The sequence below is a fragment of the Artemia sp. Qi Xiang Cuo genome, chromosome 1 (genome assembly GCF_049724085.1).
Source record: "Artemia sp. Qi Xiang Cuo chromosome 1, ASM4972408v1, whole genome shotgun sequence".
NCBI lineage: Eukaryota > Metazoa > Arthropoda > Branchiopoda > Anostraca > Artemiidae > Artemia > Artemia sp. Qi Xiang Cuo.
In genome coordinates, this window is record NC_142794.1 from 69,199,014 (window position 1) to 69,220,553 (window position 21,540).

Here is a 21,540-nt window from a genome sequence, read left to right on the forward strand (position 1 = left end):
TTAAATCCCTTGCCCTGAGGGTTGTGGGGGAGTGTCCTCCTCAAAAATATATTTTCTATGTGGAAATCAACTATGCTGAACAAAATGGCTATCTCAAAATTTTGATTGGATGTGTTTGGGGAAATGGTGGGCATGGATGGGGTGTTAGTTGCCTTCTAATCACTTTCGACTATTAAAAAGGGCACTAGCCGTTCCAATCTCCAATCGAATGAGCCTTTTTACAAGTTTCTATGACAACTCCTTCAGTACGAAGTGCCCTGGCTTAAAGAAAAAAAATAATACATTGTGCCAACATCGTTCTTTACTTAGGCATCGCGATTGCGCTGCCTATGATATGACAGGAAGAGGAAAAGGATTAAAGTTGCTTGAAAAAAAAGAGGCACAAAACATCTTTGCAAAGTTCCTGGTGACAACCTCCAGTGAATAACACAGCAAGCTACCAGAAGACGTACTCACAGTGGTGGCGTAAAACGTATTTCTTGCATAATTTACGAGGAAACCAGCAGCATTCTTAAAATGATTCTAGAGATTATTATTCGTGATGCTTTCACTTACACAGAGTATGCCAAGAGAAAGGCTGCAACTGTAATGGATTTAGTCCAGGCTCTGAAGCGTCAAGATCGGACATTGTCTGCCTTCGGTGTTTATGGTTTCCATTCACGTCTTAATTGCACCCCCTCCCTGCTAAATGGTGTTTTTAAAGGCCAACAATTTCATATGCACTTTCCTGTCTATGTTCTTTGAACAATTTCCTTATTCTTCAGTTTAAATGTCGAGAAACAGTTGTTTTCTCCAGCTGCATTCCAAAAATGGAATTTATTCACAGGAATAACGATTGTTATTTTACTGTAATAGCCAGTTCTGTCTTATTTGCATAGAGCAAGTAGGAACTAGGGAAAATTTATTCATGCGCTTGTTAAATTGTCACTTGACCTTAAAATTTTGAATAAGTATATTGGTAATAGTTTTTTATAATTTATAAACAAATATGAAAACTGGCAAGATTTTCCAAGACAAAAAAATTTTTTGTAACTTGACTATAAGGTAATGATAATATAATGATGAAGCCAAAAACGTAAGTTGCAAACCACAAAAAGACAACTGATTTTGAAAAATCTCGTCAAAATTTTGAATTGGCCAGTTACGTTTTGTAAACAGTATTCATTGGAGGATCTGATATTTTAAAGAACCATCGACCAATGCTCCAAAGTCAAATTAGCGCCTTCACCCCTGAAAGTGAACTTCGAGAAGGTGGAAAATTTGTTACACTGTTTAGAAAAACCTACAGACAAATGACTGGTTGTTTGAATGTTATTTTATTGGTGCACATCAAAATTAAGTTTTTGACAAACATTTTAACCCGTATTCATAGAAATGTTCTTTCACAGAATTTAGTTGAGTGTCATTTTTCGGCCTTTTGGCTGAGACCAAAGTATATTAGCTGTTCTTTTTGGCTTAATATCTGATACAGTTCCTAAATACGGCCCATAATTTTAAACTCACTTTTTGGAAATTTTAGTGACGTAGTGGCAGGGTACGCTCCTTACATGCGTTGGACCGGTTCTGCAGCATATCTGGAATTTGCGCACCCATGTCCATGGGTAATCGATGCCCATTCCCCATGCCAATCTCCTGAATAAAGTTTTCAACTCGAATGCCAACAGTTCGCGGTAACAAACTGTAAACAAGGAGCGACAGGGCTCAATAGTAACCGAAACTCTAAAAAACAGAATTTTCATATCAATAAATATATAAAGGGAATTGGCTTGTTATGTTGATTCTAAATACATAAGATTCATTAAGCTTAGTGTTACCCATAAAAGGGTACGAGCCTGAGAAAATTTGCCTGATTTTGAAAAAGGGAGAAACACCCCCTAAAAAGCGAAGAATACTCATGGAGATCACATAATCAGATTAAAGCGTATCGGAAAACCATACTGTAGAGGCTTAAAACTCCTATTGGCAAAAATATGGAATTTTGTATTTTTTTTATCAGAAGAAAGACCACGGATGCGTTTTTTTTTCTCCATGGGTGATCGTGTCGAATCAATAGTCCTAAAACATCGAAAGATGGCTCATTTGAACGGAAATTAAAAGCTCTACTGCCCTTTTCAAATGACCGAAAAGATTAGAGAGCAACTAGCCCCCCTCCCGCGCCCCTTTTGCCCAAAAATTGTCCGATCAAAATTTTGAAATAGCCTTTTTATTTGACATGGTTGAAAATCCGAGAAATTATCCCTTAGGAAATAGCATGACCCCCCCCCCCTCAGCCCCATGGATAGGTCTTTAAGTTAAAAAATTTGCCCAATTGTTTACGTATAGTATTTGTTATTGAAAAGTACATTTTTCAGTACATTGTGCAGACATTTTTTGGGGAGAAGGGTGCTTTTGTGTTGGGAATGAGTCTCCATTGGGATATTTTTTCTTGTAGAGGAAAATTCTGGGGGGAGGTGAACTTTCCAGGGAAAATTTTTTACTGGGGAGACTTACAAAATTTCTATACAAAATCATTTTTATTTGACTTACTTTGTCTTTGCCTGTTCAATTTTGTATGTGGAGGTACTCCGGGGGAATGTCCCAAGGGAAATTTTCAGTGTTTTTCGATTTCCAGGAGATAATTTCAATGGAAAAGGAGATTTTTGGAGTCACTGGAAAAACCATTAAAACTTAAATTCTTTTTCAAATGAAAGTATCCTAAGGAGAATTTTTGAGGCTGAATCTTCCGCAAGAAATTTTGCAAAGGGACGGGGGAGAATTTTCAACGAGGATGGAATGGCCCGAAAGTAATCTTACGGGGGAGGTTGCATTGTACATGGGAATAACTATCCAGGGAGGATTTTCCCGAGAGGGAAAGAATTTCTTATAGAGGGTGAACCAGATTTACCGGCATTATTTGAAAAACTATCGATATTAAATAAGAAACAAGTTTTTATTCAATTGAAAGTTAGGAGCAACATATAACCTCATAACGAATAATAATATTTCGCATGTGAAGGGGTCACCCCTCCTCAATACCTTGGTTTGTGTGCTAAACTTTGACTGTTTGTTCCATTTTTCTTCTTCTTCTTTTAATTCACAGCAGGCGGACTATTCAGTTGGTACTATTTAGCCCTCTTCTTTTTGCTTCGCTCTGTGGGCTACAGAGCTACTGTCTTGGTTGTCTCTTATTTATTAGATATTCTCAGATATCTTTCAGTAGATCTTTTGACTCAAGGAGTTCAAATATAAGAAGATAGATTTCGATTTCTATGCTCTGTGTGCAGGTATAGTTGGCTAGGCTCTTGGCTGATAGTGAGATTTTGTGGTGTTTGAGGCATTTTAACAGTTTACAAAGCAAGGTATGTTGTGCAGACGTCAGCATATTACATTCAAATAGGCAGTGGTCAATTGTTTCATTATTCATATCACAATGCCTGCAAAGAGGGGACAGGGGAATTGAACCACTTGAATTAGAAAACTTACATGAGAATGCAAGGAAATTTAGTCCATTTGTACCAGAACGAATTCTATGATAAATTTTAGAAAGATACTTATTGGGAAAGGGCGAAAGGATAGGATTAATCTTATTAAAATTAATATCTGATAGCCTCCATCGGTAAATATCTCTAATTGGGATTGGTCTCCCACTTGGCTGGTTAATATTTATAGCATTTTTTGCTATTTCATCAACCTGATGATTACCACTTATGCCAGATTGGCTAGGAATGTACTGAAAATAAGTTTTTATGCCACTTGAAGCAAGATTATCAATAATACTGAGAAAATGATTAGTGTCAATGTCCAACTTATATTGAGGAGCTGAGGCCAGCAACTCAAGGCTTGATAGAGAGTCGGAATATATGATAATATTATTTGAATTTGCAATCAAAGGTTGGTTTTCTATAAGGTGTTCTAATGCCATGATTATGGCATTTAACTCAGCAGACATTATAGATAGATTATTATATAATCTCTCGCCCATTGCAATTTTCAGGTGAGGAAGGAAAGCACCACTTGCTACCTTCTCATTCATTTTTGACCCATCAAAAAATATTTAGAAGTGATTTTTATAGGTAATTGTATTAAGTTCAGCAATTTTTTTCTGGACAAAAGCAATGGGGGTTAAATCTTTATTCCACTTTGAGAACTCATTATTTATTATGGGACTTGACCAATTCCATGGGAGGGATCGGGGGAAAGTGGGTGCAATAGACTTTGCTGGTAGGGGGAACTTCTTCTGAATATTGGCATACTGATCTGCCATGCCTCTATACATGGCTGGATTTCTTAACCAATTATGTAGTGTGTGTGAGCTATTTGATTCAATTTCTGTAAGATGTTTTGTCAAGAGAAAACTAAGTCTCTACCTTATTGTTGTTAATCCACTCTCCATAAGTAGAAACTTGGTGCTTGTGGGATTCCTAAGACCAAATATGAGACGTATTATATCATTTTGTGTTGTTTCAATTTTTTGAATCTGAGTCTTTGCACATGCACCAGAGACGATGAGCCCATAGTCAATATGGGGTCTTATATGGGATTTATAAAACTGGAGTAAGGTTTTCTCCTTACAACCCCAGGGTGTGGAAAAAAGTCTTTTTAGTATATTTGCTTTTCTATAGCATATTTTAATGTGTTTGAAATGTGGAGGTGGAAATTAAGTTTTTGGTCAAGCATGAGACCTAGGTAATTAATATGATTATCTTCTGGAATAGTTGTTTTATTTAGAGTTAGTTTTGCATTAACATGGTTTCGCTTCCGGTGAAATTGGATTATTTTTGACTTGGTGGGTGCAATGGGTAAATCTGAATGTTGAGAGAATTTTTCAAACTGGAAAAGTGACTTTTGCAGATTTGACTGTGCTATCTGGAAGGTGTTGCCAGATGACCATAGCACTAGATCATCAGCATATTGTAGATTCGTGTGAGGTAGGTTCATGTCCCAGAGATATAGGGCAAATAGGAGGCAACTGAGGACTGCTCCCTGAGGTACTTACTTTACTTTTCTTTTTCTTTCGGCGGGAACCAGACGATGAACTGTCCTGCCTGGTACCAAAGGATCTTGGGATGACTTCCGACGACCACTTGGACCTGTCGGCTGCAGCTTCTCCAGCGATCTTCAGCCAGTCTTTGTCCCATCTCCGACCGTGTCTCCTGAAACCTCCCCACGGTTCCGGGTCCTCCTTGAATTTTTGCCACAGGTTCTTCTTTTGTCTTCCTGGTTTACGTTTCCAGGAGGGGGCTGGTTCGCAGACAAGGACGTCTCGACATATCGTGCCTTCGGGACGGCGCAATGTGTGGCCGAGGAGCTTCAGGCTACGTCTTTTAATGATAAGCGATAGCTCTTCTGATTGGCCACAGCAACTCCTTACTTCACTATTGGAAATCCTGTCCCATCTCTTAATGCGGAGGATGTATTGAAGGCAGCGGTGGTCGAATACGTACAAAGTTCTCGCATCTTCAGTCTTGATCGGCCATGTCTCGCAAGCATACAGTAGTACTGCTCGAACAGTTGCACCATAGATTCTGACTTTTGTTTTGGTTGAGATCTCCCGTCTGGTCCATAATGCTTTTTTCAGACTAGTAAAGACTTTCCAGGCTTTTGCTATGCGGGCAGAGATATCCCTTTCAGCTCCGCCATCTGGTGTTATGATAGAGCCAAGATACTTGAATTCCTCAACGTTTTCTATTGGCTCACCGTCGAGGGTAACTTGGCAAGAAGCAGGTTGGTTGAGAGCCAATACTTTAGTCTTTGCGCCGCTGATGGCCAGTCCGATGCGCTTTGAGACCTCATAGGTATCGTCGATCATGCCTTGTAAGCTGTCGGCGGTATTTTCCAGCTCAGCAACGTCGTCTGCGAAGTCCAGATCTATCAGGGTCTGGAAGAAACCAGCTATTTGTCTGAAGACTATTCCGCTGTTGTTTCTCATTGCATTATTCATGATCCAGTCTATCACGTAGTTAAATAATATAAGCGACTGGGGGAATCCCTACTTTACCCCAAACTCCATTGGAAACTTAGGAGTATGATTGCCGGAAACACGGACGCAAGTCTCAGTGTCCTTATACGCACTTCAGAGTATCTCAATGATATCCTGTGGCGCACCGTCTTCAGCCATAATTCTTCATAGCTCCTCTCTGATGAGAGAGTCGAAGGCAGCTGCAAAGTCAATAAAGGCGATGAGAAGGGGTAGATGAAACCTGCTGAACTGCTGAAGGATGAGGCGAATCGTCAATATCTGTTCTGGACAGCCTCTGGCTGGTCTGAAGCCTGCTTGTTCAGGACGGGTTAACTTGTCACGTGCGTCTTTGAATCGATTCAAAAGAATGACGCAGAAGATCTTCATGGCATGGTTGATCAGGGAGATACCTCTATAGTTTCCGCAAATGGCCTTATCTCCTTTTTTGTATAGCGGAACGAGGACTGATACTTTCCAGTCTTTTGGGAAGGTCTTCGTTGTCCACACCTGGACAAAAAGGTCGGTTAGGTGGCATAGTAGAGTTGGTGAGGCCTTGAACATTTCAGAAGGGATCCCATCCTCTCCAGGAGTTTTATTGTTTTTCATGCACTTCAGCGCTTTTTGTACTTCCGCAATACTTGGTGGATCGAGGTTTACTGCGTAGGGCTCTCTAGCAGCACTCGAGAAGGCAGGTAGATCGTACGGGGGTTTGACAGGGTTCAGTAGCTCAGAAAAATGCTCTCGCCAGCGTTCCGTGCGTTCTTCTTCTGTTCGGATGAGTTCTCCGGACTTATCTTTCAGTGTGTCAACCGTTACAGTAGTTTTTCCAGTCGCTTCTTTAAGTAGTTTGAACATTTTCCTGCTGTTGTGGCTCCTGGACGCTTAATCCAACTCATTCGCCAGATCTGACCAGTACTGTTCTCTGTCCAGTTTCAGTGACTGTTTAACTGCTTTGCGGGCTACTTTTAAGGGTTCTTTTGCACCTCCCACGAGGGGTCGCTTCTTCTCAACTAGTTCTATGGTTTGTTCAGAGATCCAGGCTCACTGTTTTCGTTTTGTGTGGCCAAGCACCTCCTCAGCTACGTCCTGTGTTGCAATTTTTATCTGTGCCCATTCTTCATCCACGAGTGAGAGACGATTCAAGGCATTGAACCGGTTGCTTAGCTTTAACTCAAAGTCGGCTTTGATTTCCGGGCATCTTAGTTTCGAAACATCGAAGCGCTTTCCTTCCGTCTGTCGCTTTTGTCTACTAAGGCGGTGACGGACTTTGCAAGTGAGGAGATAGTGGTCGGATCCATTTAAAGATCCTGTGTCTGCTCCTCTGTATACCCGGGCATTTGTGCAGGAGCTCCTCCATCTTCTGCTGACTAAGATGTGGTCGATCTGGGCTGTTGTTACGCCGTCGTTCGAACGCCATGTAACGAGGTAGAGTCTCTTGTGCTCAAAGAGAGTGTTTGTGACGCATAGGTTGTTGTATCTGGCTAGCTGTAAGAGCCTTTCTCCATTGATGCATCTGTCACCAACGGTGAGGCGGCCAATAACTGCTGCTGTTTCGAGGTCTACTTTGCCAAGCCGGGCGTTCCAGTCTCCAGCTACATAGAGTATGTCACACCTTGGTGTCTTGTCGATGATTCTTTGTAGGTCATAATAAAAGGCATCTTTGACCGCATTACTACTGTCCTTTATCGGAGCGTGCACGGCAATTATGGTTATGTGGCTAATGTGGCCTCTCAGTCTGATCATGGCGATCCTTGGTGACACTGGCTCCCAAGAGGTGACGCATGATGCAGTAGGACCATCTATTAGGAACCCAACTCCTTGCTGGCCGGAACCATCATTGGGACCCGAGTTATAGAACTGGAATGAGTCAGATTCGGAAACGGTCAATTTTTTGGACAGAACATCATTAAGTCTCGTTTCTGACAGACAACAAACGTTGATTTTATATTTCTGCAGCTCCCTTGCAAGGAGCAGCTGCGTGGATTCCAGCTTGCAGCTACGGACATTCCACGCGCCAATATTCATATGTTTTCTTGATCGGGCGGGTTGCATACTTGTCGGGCCAGGCACCACCCTGACCTGGTCCGCGTCGGCTACCGCGAACACCGTAATAGTAGTATCTCTCTGCATTTGATCTTCAACATCCATTGGTGTTTCATAGGAATTGGCTTGACCAACGACTCCCCAGACCCTTGGCGCCCCGTTGCTTTAGCCATTCTATTTGTCAGGCTAGGCTACTAATAGAATGTTACACCACTCCATCGCTGTGAGGTGCAACTTATGGCTCTCCTCCCCACTCGCTAGGGATGGGGGCGTGGATCCTCGCTCCGAGGCGTCAACCATAGCTTGGGAGCACTCGTGCTTATCAGGCCCTGATTCCCACCAAGGAGGTCGGGAGGTTGGAGTGGAAGGCCTGAGGTAGGCCTTTGGTTATTGTCTTTTGGGGTGAAAAGGCTGAACCAACACAAACGATGAAACTTCGCACTTCTATGAAGGATTTAATAAAAGATACTAGCTTAGGGGCTACTCCAAGGTTTGCAAGTTTTAAGAACAACTCCTGAAACACAAGAGTCATTTAATGAGAATAGGAATCTGTTTCGAAACTGCTAATAAATTTGAAAAGGGTTTTCCTCTGTTCGGGCATTTCACTTTAAGCCAACTTGTTTTTCCTCATGGTTCCATAGATGCTGAGCAAATTTTTTCAACCATTATTCCGAACAAAACCAGCGTCAGAAATCGTCTCGATTTTGCCACCTTCAACCGGCTTCCTATTGTCAAACAGATCGTCTCATGTAGGTAACGCTGGCAGGGGAATAGCTATTAGAGTATTAGGAAAGAAACGAAAGAAAATATTTAATTTTAAAATGGCGGACAAGAAGAAATTAAAAAAGAAAAAAGATGTTGATGTCAGTTAAGTTCTTTTTTTTTTCTTATACACAGAGGATAATTTTACCAAATTATCAGGGTGGTGGCAAATTTTATTTCTGATTTAAATGGGAGATAAGTTTAAACTTTACCCCCACCCCACTAATGTGCAAATATATACCTGAATTGGTATATACGGGTGGGGTGAAATTCATTTCTGACAAAAATGATTACTACAGGTCAATATCTACCAAATCATATTATTGAGTTAGGACTAAAGTGAATACACCATTCCATGGCTTTTTTTTATGCTGATTACAAATATAATAAGCATTTCTAGCCTATTGGAAATGAATTTCAGCCCCCCCCCCCTATATATGCAAATTCAGGGTTAGGTTAGGTAGCCTATATAGGGGGGGGGGCGAAATTAATTTCCAATAGAAATGCTTATTATATTCGTAATCAGCATAAAAAAAGGCATCAAATAGTGTATTCACTTTATTTGAAACTTAATAATATGATTTGGTATATATTGACCTTATTACATTTGGAAAGAACATAAAAAAGGCATTGAGTGGTATATTTACTTTATTTGTAAGTCAACAATATGATTTTGTAAAAATTTACTGCAAAAAAAACAACAAATTTACATCTATAAGCAGAACTTTGTCATGATTCCAATTATGACACTGATTTCTGTTAAAAATTTAATTTTAAGCCCTTTACAGACCCTTAAAGATACCCTTGTATTGTATATAGGCTACAGCTCATAAAACTGTGTTACTAGGCCTATAAATTTTGTCACATTGGTTTACCCATAAATTGAAGTGATGGCGGTACCATGATGGCAATATAATTGAGAATCAATAAATGTATGCCAAATATATAATACAGGCTACATATTTAGATAAGGCTAAAAAGGTTAGGTTAAAATTGAATTTACACTGATAACAAATGTCATTTTTGGTTTCTTGTAATGATGGCCTTTTTTTGTTAAAATGGGTCTCTGTGTTGTTGACTTGATAAGATTTAGTTTTTTACAATTAATACAATAGAATTTTAGATAAAACATGATCTGAAATGATTTATGAAAGCAAATAGCAATTGAAGGAAACTTGATAATTTGTTTAGGCTAACAAAAACAGACTGCATATTATAAAGTAAGAATTTTATTGTTTTAGTATTTTGTTTTGGTATTTTTTTTTTATAGATTCCTAGGGCTATATCTAGAACTATTGAGAGGAAAATAGAAATTGTCAGAAAAGCAACCGGAAAAATTGAAAATCAAATGAAATAGGGCTAATGGCATGGTACAACTCTTGTTTGATTGGTATGTTTCCTTAACAAGGGGCCAACCACTAGGTTAATTATACACTATCCATACTTTCTTCTTCCTTGATGTAATGTACTTCTTTATTAATAAGCTGCTTTGTTCTTAACCCACCAAAAGCTCTGGGCTATCAATTCCAATAGAATTGAGATCAGTTAGGTGATAATATTTTTTTAATGTTATAAAAATGGAAGAAATGTAAAAGGCAGATTAATAAGAATATAAAGTAAGAACATAGTTGTTTTAGATCTTCTTTTTACCTTAAATTACCTTAAATAGCACTTGCTAGCGATAGGACGAATCCTGTGTCCGCAAGCTTCAGTGATGATAGTTAATCATCATCTGTGGCGTCTCAACTGGTGCACCATGGTTTGTTGAGCCACTCCCTATCCACTGATGACGTGAATGCATCCATGCTGGTAGAGGTTACTGTTTTTTCACTAAGGGAGTTCCACAAGCTGACAACTCTATTTGAGAAGAACTTGTTCCTTAGTCTGGTGTTGGCTCGTGTTTGGAATTGCTTTTGAGAATGACCACGAGTTCTGTTTGAATTGTCTGGTTGGAAAAGGCCAGGAATGGTATCCTCAGCATTTAGGAGCTTGTATGCTGTTATCACATTGCCTTGTTTGCAACGATATGTTAGAGATGGTATTCTAAGCTTACGGAGACGGGATGGATAAGGGACATCATAGAGGTCTCTAATACATTTTGTTGCTCTCCTCTGGACTGATTCTAGAGCTGCTTGGTCTGTCTTATTGATTGGGCATGCAATACACATTCCAAACTCTAGCCTTGGTTGAACTAGACTCTTGTATAGCTTGGTCATAACAGTTGGAGATCTGCTAGTGAACGTTCTTTTGATTAAGCCAAGAGTCTGATTAGCCTTTGCAATAGTCGCTTGTGCATGAATATGAAATTTCAAATTGTCATCTACCAGGACACCAAGATCTCTCTCCGCGTGGCTGCTGGAAATGGCATTTTGGGACCCATCCCTACAATCCATATGGTACTGAGTTTGTGGGTTTTTCTTCCCAAGGTGGAGAGTCTTGCATTTTGATGCGTTGAATTCAAGCCTCCAAATATTAGTCCAGTGAGTGAATGTATCGAGGTCCAGTTGGATCGACTTAATACCGCTGTGTCTGCACGACCAATAAGTTTCGAGTCATCAGCGTAGAGGCTTACTTTGTTATTTAGGATTTTTGGCATGTCATTTATATATATATTAAATAAAGTCGGACCCAAAACCGTGCCCTGGGGGACACCACTTCCAACAGCGGCCACCTCGGAGAAAAACGTCCTTCCATCCTCCCCAAATACTTTAACCGTCTGTTTCCTATCTGTTAAGAACTGCATCCACCCACTCAACCACACCACCACTCACCCCAATAGCTTGGAGCCTGATTTGAAGTCTTTTATGGCAGACTTTGTCAAATGCCTTTGCCAAATCAAGTAGTATGATATCAACTGGGAACCCCTGGTCTAGAAGATCGGTGATATAATTATAAGAATCAATCAAGTTTGTTTCAACTGACCAATCAGACTTAAAGACATGTTGACATTATAAGAATAATTTATTGGTTGTCAAGTGTTTCAGGTTTGCAGTGTTAACAGTCGCTTCTAGTAGCTTCCCAACTGCAGAGGTGATACTGATTGGCCGGTAATTGCTTGCGTCCTCTTTGCTGCCACCCTTATGTATGGGGGTTATGTGGGCCATGTGCCAATCCTGCGAGATACACTTTTCATCAAGGGATTTCTGAAAAAGGTGAGTGAGCGGGCCTGATAGTTCAACATGCAATTCTTTAAGAATCCTTGGGTGTACACCATCAGGTCCCACCGAATTATTTGGAGTCAACTTTTTTAGGCGTGCCTCTACATCTACCCTATTAACTGTAATCGGGGGCATAGGGGCTATGCTGGTAGAGGTGAGGGGGTCTGGAAGAGGGGCATTATCAGGTGGAGTAAATACAGATGTAAACTGCCTATTTACGGCATTGGCAATTTCTATTGGGTCATCTATTATATGGTCATTATCTTTTAAGTCGCGTAACAGAGTGTCTACCAGGTTTACGGGCTGAGGCATAATTCCAAAAGCGTTTTGGATTTAACTTGCTTGCTGCTGCTACAGCCTCCTCATGCTGTTCAAATAACTTTCTGGATAGATTTCTGACTTTATTTCGTGTCTTGGTATATTTTGTGTAGTGGTTCTTATTGTGTATATTCTGTTTATATAGTCTCCAATACCTTTTCTTTTTATTTCTTGCTCTCTTCAATTCTTTGGTCATAAATGGTAGCGTTTTGGTTTTACGAGCCCATCTTACTGCAGTATTTTTCTCTGAGACCTCTAGCAGTATTTTCTTCATCATATTCCACGATTTATCAACATCATTTTCTGTGATCAAGGACCAATCCTGCCCCGCCAACTCTTGCTTCATCAGACGGTAATTTCTATACACATGTTCGGTAAAAACTGATTTTTCTGGATACAGTCTAAGGGAGCATCATATGGGAGCGTGATCGCTTGCACTAAAGGGCGGTAGTGGGGCCACGTTGAAGAGCGCTTCATGATCGTTTACTATTACGAGGTCCAGCAATGACGGGGGGTGGCCATCCCGGTGCCTAGTCGGAAAAATTACAGCTTGGTAAAGTGAATAGTTATCTAGACACTCAAGAAATGGTACAACTGATTTCTGTCCAGAATAGCAACACCCATCTATCCATTGGACGAAAGGTAGGTTAGAATCCCCGACTATGAGAAGGTTTCCTGTCAGCGCTACTTTTCTATCAATTGATTCTACTACTTCAAAAAGGGACATTTCTAAATTAGGGGAACTCAGATTTCTGTAAATCGTACCAATCTGTATTGGCTCACCATGTAGGTTTATTGATATCCACACTTGTTCTAGGTAAGGCTCATAATCATATTCAGTATTAATATTTCTTACCTGGAAAGTATCTCGGATGTATAGGACGATTCCCCTTCCTTCCTCCTTTGATAGGTTGCTAATTATTTTGTATCCCGGTATCTATATCTGTTGTTCTGTCAGAGGGATAGCAGTCCTTTTTGGTCTGACTTCATATAAGACATAAATATATGAAGCGCCTGATATAATAACACACTTAATTTCTTGAAACTTTGAAGTTAGACAGTCAGCATTGCTGAAAATAACACTAAGGGCACTAATCTTCCCACAGCTTCCACTATCAGAGGGAGTTGATGATCTTTCAGAACTCGGTAAATCAATGGTTTGTCCAGATCTAGCACTGTAAAAACAATCGTCTGACTCCCCGCTAGCAAAAGTATCACTTACATCTAATAATGCACTAGAAGAGATACTATGTACAGGTTTTGGCAGCCCACTTAGAGTTCCATCTGAGTTGGAGGAGCTGGAGGTAGCAAGTTTTTTGATACGATTTTGCCACCCCAAATCACAATATCCGTCTCTCCATTTGCTCGCCAAGCTTGGATCTCTTCATATAGCTTGGCTCTTTTAGTCCGGTCTGCTTTGGATACGTCGTTTCTGAACTGAATTCTACCAGTTCCTCTCTTTTCATACGACTTCTGGAGAATTTTTTTCTTTGTTTCAAGGTTGACAATGGAAAAAATTATTGGTGAGTTTGAGCTAGTTTGGTTATTCGGGTTAGCTAAGCGACGGGGATTTATGACGGATATATTTGGAAGGCTATACTCTTGAGACATATACTGCTGAAGAAATTGTCAGTCGTCTGGCTTTGTCGGCACTCTACAAACAGCACGGTCCAGTTTACGGCTCTGTTTGTCGTTATCTCTGACTATTAACGGCTTTATTTTTTTCTCTGAGTGTCTATCAAAATCGCTTTTTAAAACCTACACCTGCAAGACTACAAAACTATTCAGCAATTCCTGGTCGACAGCGGCGCCATACGTTTGCTCGAGGGTATCTATCCGTGTCTCAATGGCTTGAAATCTACGATCCATGTCTTTGATCACTTCAATCTTAAACTCACTAAGAGACATTTTGACGGCATCTATAATTTTCACATCAAGATCCTGAATGACCGTTAGGGCCGGTTGAAGCGTTTCAAGGGATTTGGTAATAGCATTTTGGATATCCGATGCATTTAGTCTTGCTTGTTTGTCACCTTTACACATAGGACAATGCCACTTGTATTTAATACACCTTGTCATCTTTATTAAGAGAGCATACTCCGGCTCAGTCATTTCAAGACAATCTGTACAAAGCCATCGATTGCAATCAACCCAATTCATCACAGTTGATTCTTCATCTAAATTACAACCACAAGCTGCACACTGATCAGTTCCTTTTTTCGGACTCGTGCGAGGTCGTTTTGGCGGCATTTTTTACAAGTATAGGACGAATAGCGCACTGTGGTTTTACTCTATCGGCGCCACTTGGACAAATAACTCTCGGCAGATACCACTAGAGCGCTTGCCACAGGTACTTTCGCCTCTTCTGCTAGCTTTTCCTCTCCTGACGCTCAAATGAAAGTATTGTATATTGTTGATGCTCAGAACGCTAAATTTATTGCCTTGACAATTTTTGAGGTAGACAAAATGTGGGAAGTGCAATACTCAAATCACCTGTTCCCAGCAGTTTAAGGATTAAAATCCCGCTGGTACCAATTCGGCCTCTTGTTTGTTTGCTATTGCTCCCTTCTGCACAAATTATCCACCAAAAAATGCGCAAAAACGGACGAGCAAACGTAATCAATGGTGTTTTTAGTATTTAGTGTTTGGCAATTGCGCTTTTTTGCTGGCTGCAAATTTGGAAGAAGGAGAAGGACACTAAATTCAGCTGGTCTAATTTACAAACAAAAAACAGCTGTTTAATATCAAACAAAGGACAAGTCCCCTGGGAATTGAAAACAAAAATTTTCCAACATCAAAATTCAGATAGGCAAAATCACACACTAGGAAAGTCACTCAAGATGCCACCTAAGGATAAATATTAGTTGAAAATCATAATTATAGGTACTAATAAATGTTTTATCTCACAAATTTAGCCAATATGCCTGTATTCAATTTTCACATTGACAAGTTTAGTTGCTGTTGTCAAGCAACTGATAACTGTCTTGTCATGAATATTTCTGGTCTTGGTCTATGTCTTTTATCTAGAATTATTTTAGGGAGAGGGCACATTGTTAGTGTAGGCTATCAATATTTTATTTAGAAAGACTATTAATTGAGACTTTGTATATTTATGCCAAGATATCCCACTTGACATTGATCCTCAGGATGTATGTAGAATGATTTCTAGGGATGAGGGGGGGGTAGAAATAGATATCTAATCCCTCTTGATTTCCATGAATATTTCTGGTCTATGTCTTTATTATTGTTAATGAAGGGGGCAGGAATAATAGTGCTTCTTCTGCTGCCAAAATCTTTTTCTATGTTGCATAAAATATTGCCTTCACAGGTCTATCAGCACAAGAATAAAAAAGGTAAGACAGAGCATCATAAGCCTCACCAGGAAATTTCTTGGGCGGAGAGGGGGGGGGACAATGTCCTCCAGGAGCTTTGTTTCCAGTGATTTTAATTAGTAATATTTATCTTTCCCTATTTATATTCAATGTATTTATACATATGTACATAATGTATTTAAGCACCAATGACATAACCCTTTAGCCCATGGTGTAGGGACTGTAAATTATTTGAAATGTCAATTCATTATAGATATATTTTACAGTGGAAAAAGGGGAATGTATTTGATCTTGGGAGTTCAATAGTGTGTCCTTGGGTCAAAGGGACTAATGTACAAAAAAGTATTCTGGTCATGCCCCGCTATTATAAATCAACCCCCTGAAATACACAAAAAAGAAGAATTTGAAATAAAATAAAAACAAATATGTTAGGGCATTCTGCACCACATATTCTATCTTTATTTTAGAATACTGGTAGAATATTCTAAAATTCCATTTTTTTCCCTTCATTATTTTTATTTGCCATACTTTCTCTGTGGCTGCTTAGTTTTATGTGTGGGGGGATTTTCCTGGGGGGGGGCATATGCCAAGCACTCAAATTTTTAGTTTATTACTTAAGGAAATGCTCTTCACACATCATTATTACTTTCTAGTTCATCTCCTGTTGAAAAAAACTTGGCCCTAGACTACCTACAAAAGTCATTTTTTTTTTTTAATTGGCTATACAAACCAGGTTTCAATGTGAAATTAGCCAAAAGAAAATAAGGTCAATTGTATAAATGCAGCTAACTTGTACAATCTAGTCATTTATTCTATTTTTTATTGTGCCATTGAACTAAAAGTGAGAAAAGTTCAATTGATACACTTAAAGGCCTATGGATTCCTCTTCTTTCATGTCTGGCTCCTCTAGGGCATCCCTAATTATCCTCTAAGGTATTTCTTAAGACATTGCCAGATTTTTAATGTTTGAACAAGGTTTTTAGGGTGTAAATGCAGCTTACAAAAGGGGTTTGTTCAAGTTTACTCATAAGGAATCTTGAGTCAGAAGCAGGGGTGCAGCTTGGGTTTTGAGTTTGGGGGCAGATATAAAGAATGTGCTGACAATATTGTCCAATGTGCCAACAAATGCTGACACAAGCTAAATTAAACTAAAAACATTAGCTAAATTTGAATATGTTGGTACTATGCACCCATACCTTGGAATTTTGAGGAGAGCCCCCTCCCCCTTGCTGCACCCCTGGTTGGAAGGAGTGTAAAGTTGTTTGGACAATCTCTGGTTTGTATTCTTTGTCATTGTTGGATCTTTTGATACGTGATTAGTAACTATCAATGGAATCAGTAAAATCTAATATTTTAATAATAATAATATAATGTAAAACAAATAGGCCACAGGGGCTCTAGCTGAAAGTAGAAATTTTGTCTGGCTGAGTAATTGAAATTACTGTTGCTGTGAAAGAAGAAATTGCATGAAGCAATGAAAGATTGGTTGGTGCCTCTCTCCTGTTAACCAAACAAGACACAAGAATAGAAGAAATAAAAGCTTGCATCAATGTGATGCATATGCCTTGTATTTTTTCTTGTAGGGACAGCAAATCTAATTTGGAAAAAAAAGGCAGATTACATGATAATTATGAATTCAGGGGGAATCCCTAAAATGCTTGTTCTTTGGAGATTTAGATACTATCTATACCTGCTTAGGTGCCTTAAAACTGCTCTCTGTTCAATTTTCTTATCAATGCATCTTACAAAGTTAATGGTTGCCAACAGGCTGGGCTAAATTTTGATGGCATACTGTCTATCTAGATACATATTTCAATTAACTGGACAGAACTTTGACATACAGATTACAAATACTGTACTCAAAGTGATGATTGTAATAAGAACAATAACATTGCTTGCATGGTGCATATGATCTTTATTATGATAAAGATCCAACTCTTTCAACTGTTATATCTATCTTAAAAATACATCTTACCTTGTTTTTGAAAATCCATTTTTCTTTAAAAATTCAGTATACATTCAGGATAAATGTCCAAGGTATACTGAGATAGATGCTGCTTTCTGGTAGTATTCCAAGTCAGGAAGATACACTGATTCACTTAGAATTACAAAATTTTCAATGGGCTGGCCATAATAAGGCTTTTTAATTTTTTTGTTTTTTTTAATTTTGCTCTGAAGGGGTAGGTTTCAGGCATATGCTACTTTTTTTTTTTTTTTTTATGAAACCTCCAGCAAGTTAAAAGGTTTGGAAGCCTACAATCCTCACAAATTTTGGTATAACAGAGATGATCGGTTTGCTGATATGTGTTGTTTTGTTTTTTTTATTGAGTTTATTTGGCATTGTAGTTGGTGATAAATAAGTACAGAAAATTATGATAAACCCTCAAAATCAGCTGAATTTTGTATATGCCCTAGGACTAAATTTGTTTATGTCCATTAAACATAATTATTTATGGTCAATAAATATAATTGTCTCATTTTGGATAGATTGAAAGCGCTTTTTTTGTTTTTTTTATATCTGTAATTTTTTACAGGTATACAAATTTGGCTATCAGCTCAGCCATCTGTAACCTGCTCTGTGTATAAGCCAATAAATTATGTTTTACTAGGACCTGTTTGACAATGTTTTCATATATGGAACATTCTGTTTTTACCAGATAAACATTATAGTAATTATCTTTCAAATATATGCCAAAGGAGCACTTGTGGTCCTTCCTATTTATCAGTTTCTATATTCTTTTACAAACATATTTATTTAGCATTTCTCATGCATCAGGTCACTATTGGGGTTTCAGGTTACCACTAGACATCACTTTGGCTGTAGTTTACTTTTTCTACAGACAAGAATGGGTTGCCACTATGCATCACATTATTGAGTGTCTGGCTAATATCTCCCAAATTAAGAAATAAGACATGCTGGAATATCCTACCTTTATTTCAAAACTCAGGTAGAATATATGGCATAGATTATCCTATGGGATATAATTTTGTATTTCTTTTTTTGTGTGTTTGGGGCTGAGTTATCATAGCAGCATAAGCAAAACGCCAAATAAAATAATCTGCATGGTTCTGACTTAGAGTTTGGCTCCAAATTATTGAAGTTAAATTAGAAAAAAGTCCCTTAAAGGTACTTCAGACAGGAAATCCTTCTGATATATGCCTAGTGTTTGCGTTCTTGATTGTAATGGGTGAACTGGTATCATGCACTATAAATGTTATAAATGCACTAAAATGTTGGTAATGGACCAGAAATTACTCGTACTTCTAAGTCCTAGCATGCTGCTCAATGTTGACTGAATTTTCAGCTGGGGTAGGGAAATTAGCCTTGTATCACATTGTTCATCAGAACCACATTTAATCCTATTCATTGGAGCTAATAGAATAAAAGCTGAATGATTACAATTAAAAACCAAGAACACAACTGTAGTCTACATAGTCCATAACAATGTTTAAATAAATCTAGTGTAGCAGTCATTCTACTAATGGTGTTTAACTGTCACTTTAAGCGATTCAATCTTAGATTTGATATTTTACTGGTCAAGTAGCCTAACAAAGCTGCTCTTCTATACAACATTCAGCTTTTATCATAGCAGTAACTTAGGTAACATATTTAGTTAGATTTGATATTCTACTGAGTCAAACTCAGAACAAGCAAAAATTAACATGAGTAGGGCTGATGCTCCCCATGCCCTCTCAAGACTGGAACATAATTTGCTCTGGAAGGTGTGAATTAAAAGGCCAAGGCTGCATTTCTGTTGAGTGTCTGCCAACATTTATTGCTGTTGCCAAACATCTGACAGTAAAATTCCCTCTACATGGAAGGAAGATGTGCTGTTCCACATGATCTTCCTAGTTCCTTCTTTGAGAAAAGATCTTCTGACTGTTAAGGTGTACTAGCTGTAACACGCCAGTTACCAATTAGTAATGATGTTAATAAATTGCAAGATGGGCAGTGGTAATTCCAATTGGAAGATGAACCTAAAGGCCTACGTGACCAACAAGTTGACAGTTGTTGGACCAATCTCCTGAAAATGTAACAAGGATAGGAGCTATCATAATTTGAAAAGTATCATACGTGCTAGTCTTGTAGTTTCAAATAGAAGTGCAAATGCAGAACGTGGTTTCTCCAGATCAAACAATGCATTTAACCAGCATCAGATGTTGATGCTGGATGGAACTCTCAGTGCCAAACTGACTATCAAAGATGCACAGACATCATATTGAGGGGAATTAGAATTGTGTTCCATCTCTTCTGAGATTATTTCCTATGCATGGTTGGCTTGATTGGCGTAAGAACAAATATCTTAAAAGCTTAGCTGCTCAAAAAGCTGAAGAAATGAAGAAGAAGAGAGAAAGCAGTGCAAAGAATAAGAGCCTAGTGCATTGAAAGAAAACCTCGAAAAGGAGAAGGAATCTATAGTTGTATTAGAAAATGATGTGGATAGAAAGAAAAAAGAGCTGTCAGTGCAGAAAATGGTTTCAGATAAGCTTTTTGAAGAGGCAACCAAAAGGCAAGATGATGCTGTCAAATCAAACAATTTGGTTAGGTTACAGGTAGTAAAGACTATGTTAGATGCTCTAAAGGCTCAACATAAAAAGGAAAAAGACTTAGTTTTATTTGAAGTAGCTTTATTGAAGTAAATCCACAAAGTAAGAGAATAGTGCTTGGCATCCCAGTTATTTTCAGTTATCTACTTAAAAGGTGGTTCCGAGTCTGGTCCCTATTTGGTCACTTTTTTCGACCCCCTAATGTCCTTTTTTTCAGTCCATTTTGTCTGTATAACCCCTGTTGTGAATAAATCCAGTGCTCTTATAAGCTCCTCTTAGCTGTCTGTTCAAGAGTAATATGCATGTTTCCCTGAATTGGTGTCTTGAGCATGATTTGAGGGAGGAAATTGCAACTTCAACTGTTGTCCAATGGGATTCTCATCACAGACACTTACATGGTTACTTACTACTGTTTTTTCCATTTGCAAAGATTAAATGATTCAAATAATTTATCCTTTACACTTTTAAAATCATTCTTGAGTAAGTTGAAATTTCATGAAAGTGGGTAAAGAGTGATGCTTTGAATAGATTTGGGTCAGGGAGGAGCATGCACATCAGATGGATTGTTTCTATAGTTAGTTGTTAGTAGTAGGTCAAATCTCTTTTTGTTGATGATACTCTGCAGCTAAAAATCTAATCACAAAATACTGTACTTCTGAAGCACAATGCTCAAGCAGACTCGCCAATGTTAATTGAGTACATTTCAAGCTACACTTACATGATACTCTCAAATTGCTGACAAGAAACAAAATTTTAATATGCCAACTTGACACACTAAAGCTGTTGCATTGATTGATGAATTCGTTTATGGGCTATAGTGGTTTAGCTTTGTACTTATTGAATAGCCTTTGTATATCTGATCAACATAGGCTCTAGACCCAATTTTCAAAAAAAAAACCATTAAAATCTGGGGTGTATAGACTAGGTGGTAATTTCTTGGCATTTGACTGGGATCAGATGGAAAAAAATGTATATTATTCAATGCTCATTTCAGATATAGTACTCCAACAGTAAGCGGGTCCCATTAGGAGAGGGGGGGGGGGCTTGGATGTAATTGCATAGTAGTGATTTTATATTTGGAAAGAGTATTAAATGAGAAACCAAAAATACATTAGGTCTACTCTTTTTTAACTGATGTCTTTTTTGCATATGTAATTTATTAAGAGTCCTATTAACTGGAGTCTTTGAAAGATGGTTTATCCACTTGAATAGATTTAGTTTATCTACCTGTGTAAAAAGGGATAAAATAAAATTTTTCTTCTTGTGATCCATGATCTGACTCTAAAGCAACTAAATTCACAATCAAGCTCAAAAATAGAAATTCAGCCCAAGTAGGAATCTTGAAAATACTTTACAAAATCATGCATCCAAACTTTGACACTTCAAAATATTGTGTGAAAATAGGTTCTAACATTCCAACATTAATTCAAATTTGGCTCTA

At 38.5% G+C, this 21,540-nt stretch overlaps 2 protein-coding genes, 1 non-coding gene and 1 pseudogene across 5 annotated transcripts in view; 3 read left to right on the plus strand and 1 right to left on the minus strand.

The window, feature by feature from the left end:
* Window positions 1-334: 334 nt before the first annotated feature.
* LOC148956655 (histone H4 type VIII-like) lies at window positions 335-744 on the plus strand (annotated as a pseudogene).
* Window positions 745-1,401: 657 nt separating this feature from the next.
* On the plus strand, window positions 1,402-1,594 carry LOC148956656 (U2 spliceosomal RNA). Its single transcript, XR_016142558.1, has one exon. It is a non-coding gene; the product is annotated as a U2 spliceosomal RNA (small nuclear RNA).
* A 5,385-nt stretch (window positions 1,595-6,979) lies between these two features.
* LOC148956657 (protein CFDP2-like) lies at window positions 6,980-8,086 on the minus strand. Its single transcript, XM_089091635.1, has one exon. It carries the CDS (start codon window positions 8,084-8,086, stop codon window positions 6,980-6,982), a length of 1,107 nt encoding a protein of 368 aa, XP_088947761.1.
* Window positions 8,087-8,779: 693 nt separating this feature from the next.
* Window positions 8,780-21,540, plus strand: part of LOC148956658 (translocation protein SEC62-like) — a 78,936-nt gene continuing 66,175 nt past the window's right edge. The window contains exon 1 of one of the 3 annotated variants that reach the window (XM_089086506.1): window positions 8,780-8,844. In XM_089086506.1, coding sequence (XP_088942632.1) covers window positions 8,803-8,844 — 42 coding nt within the window. In that variant the 5' untranslated portion in view covers window positions 8,780-8,802. Of the gene's footprint in view, window positions 8,845-14,957; window positions 15,103-21,540 lie in introns of those variants that run through there. The other 2 variants (XM_089086520.1, XM_089086515.1) reach the window with 2 other exon arrangements.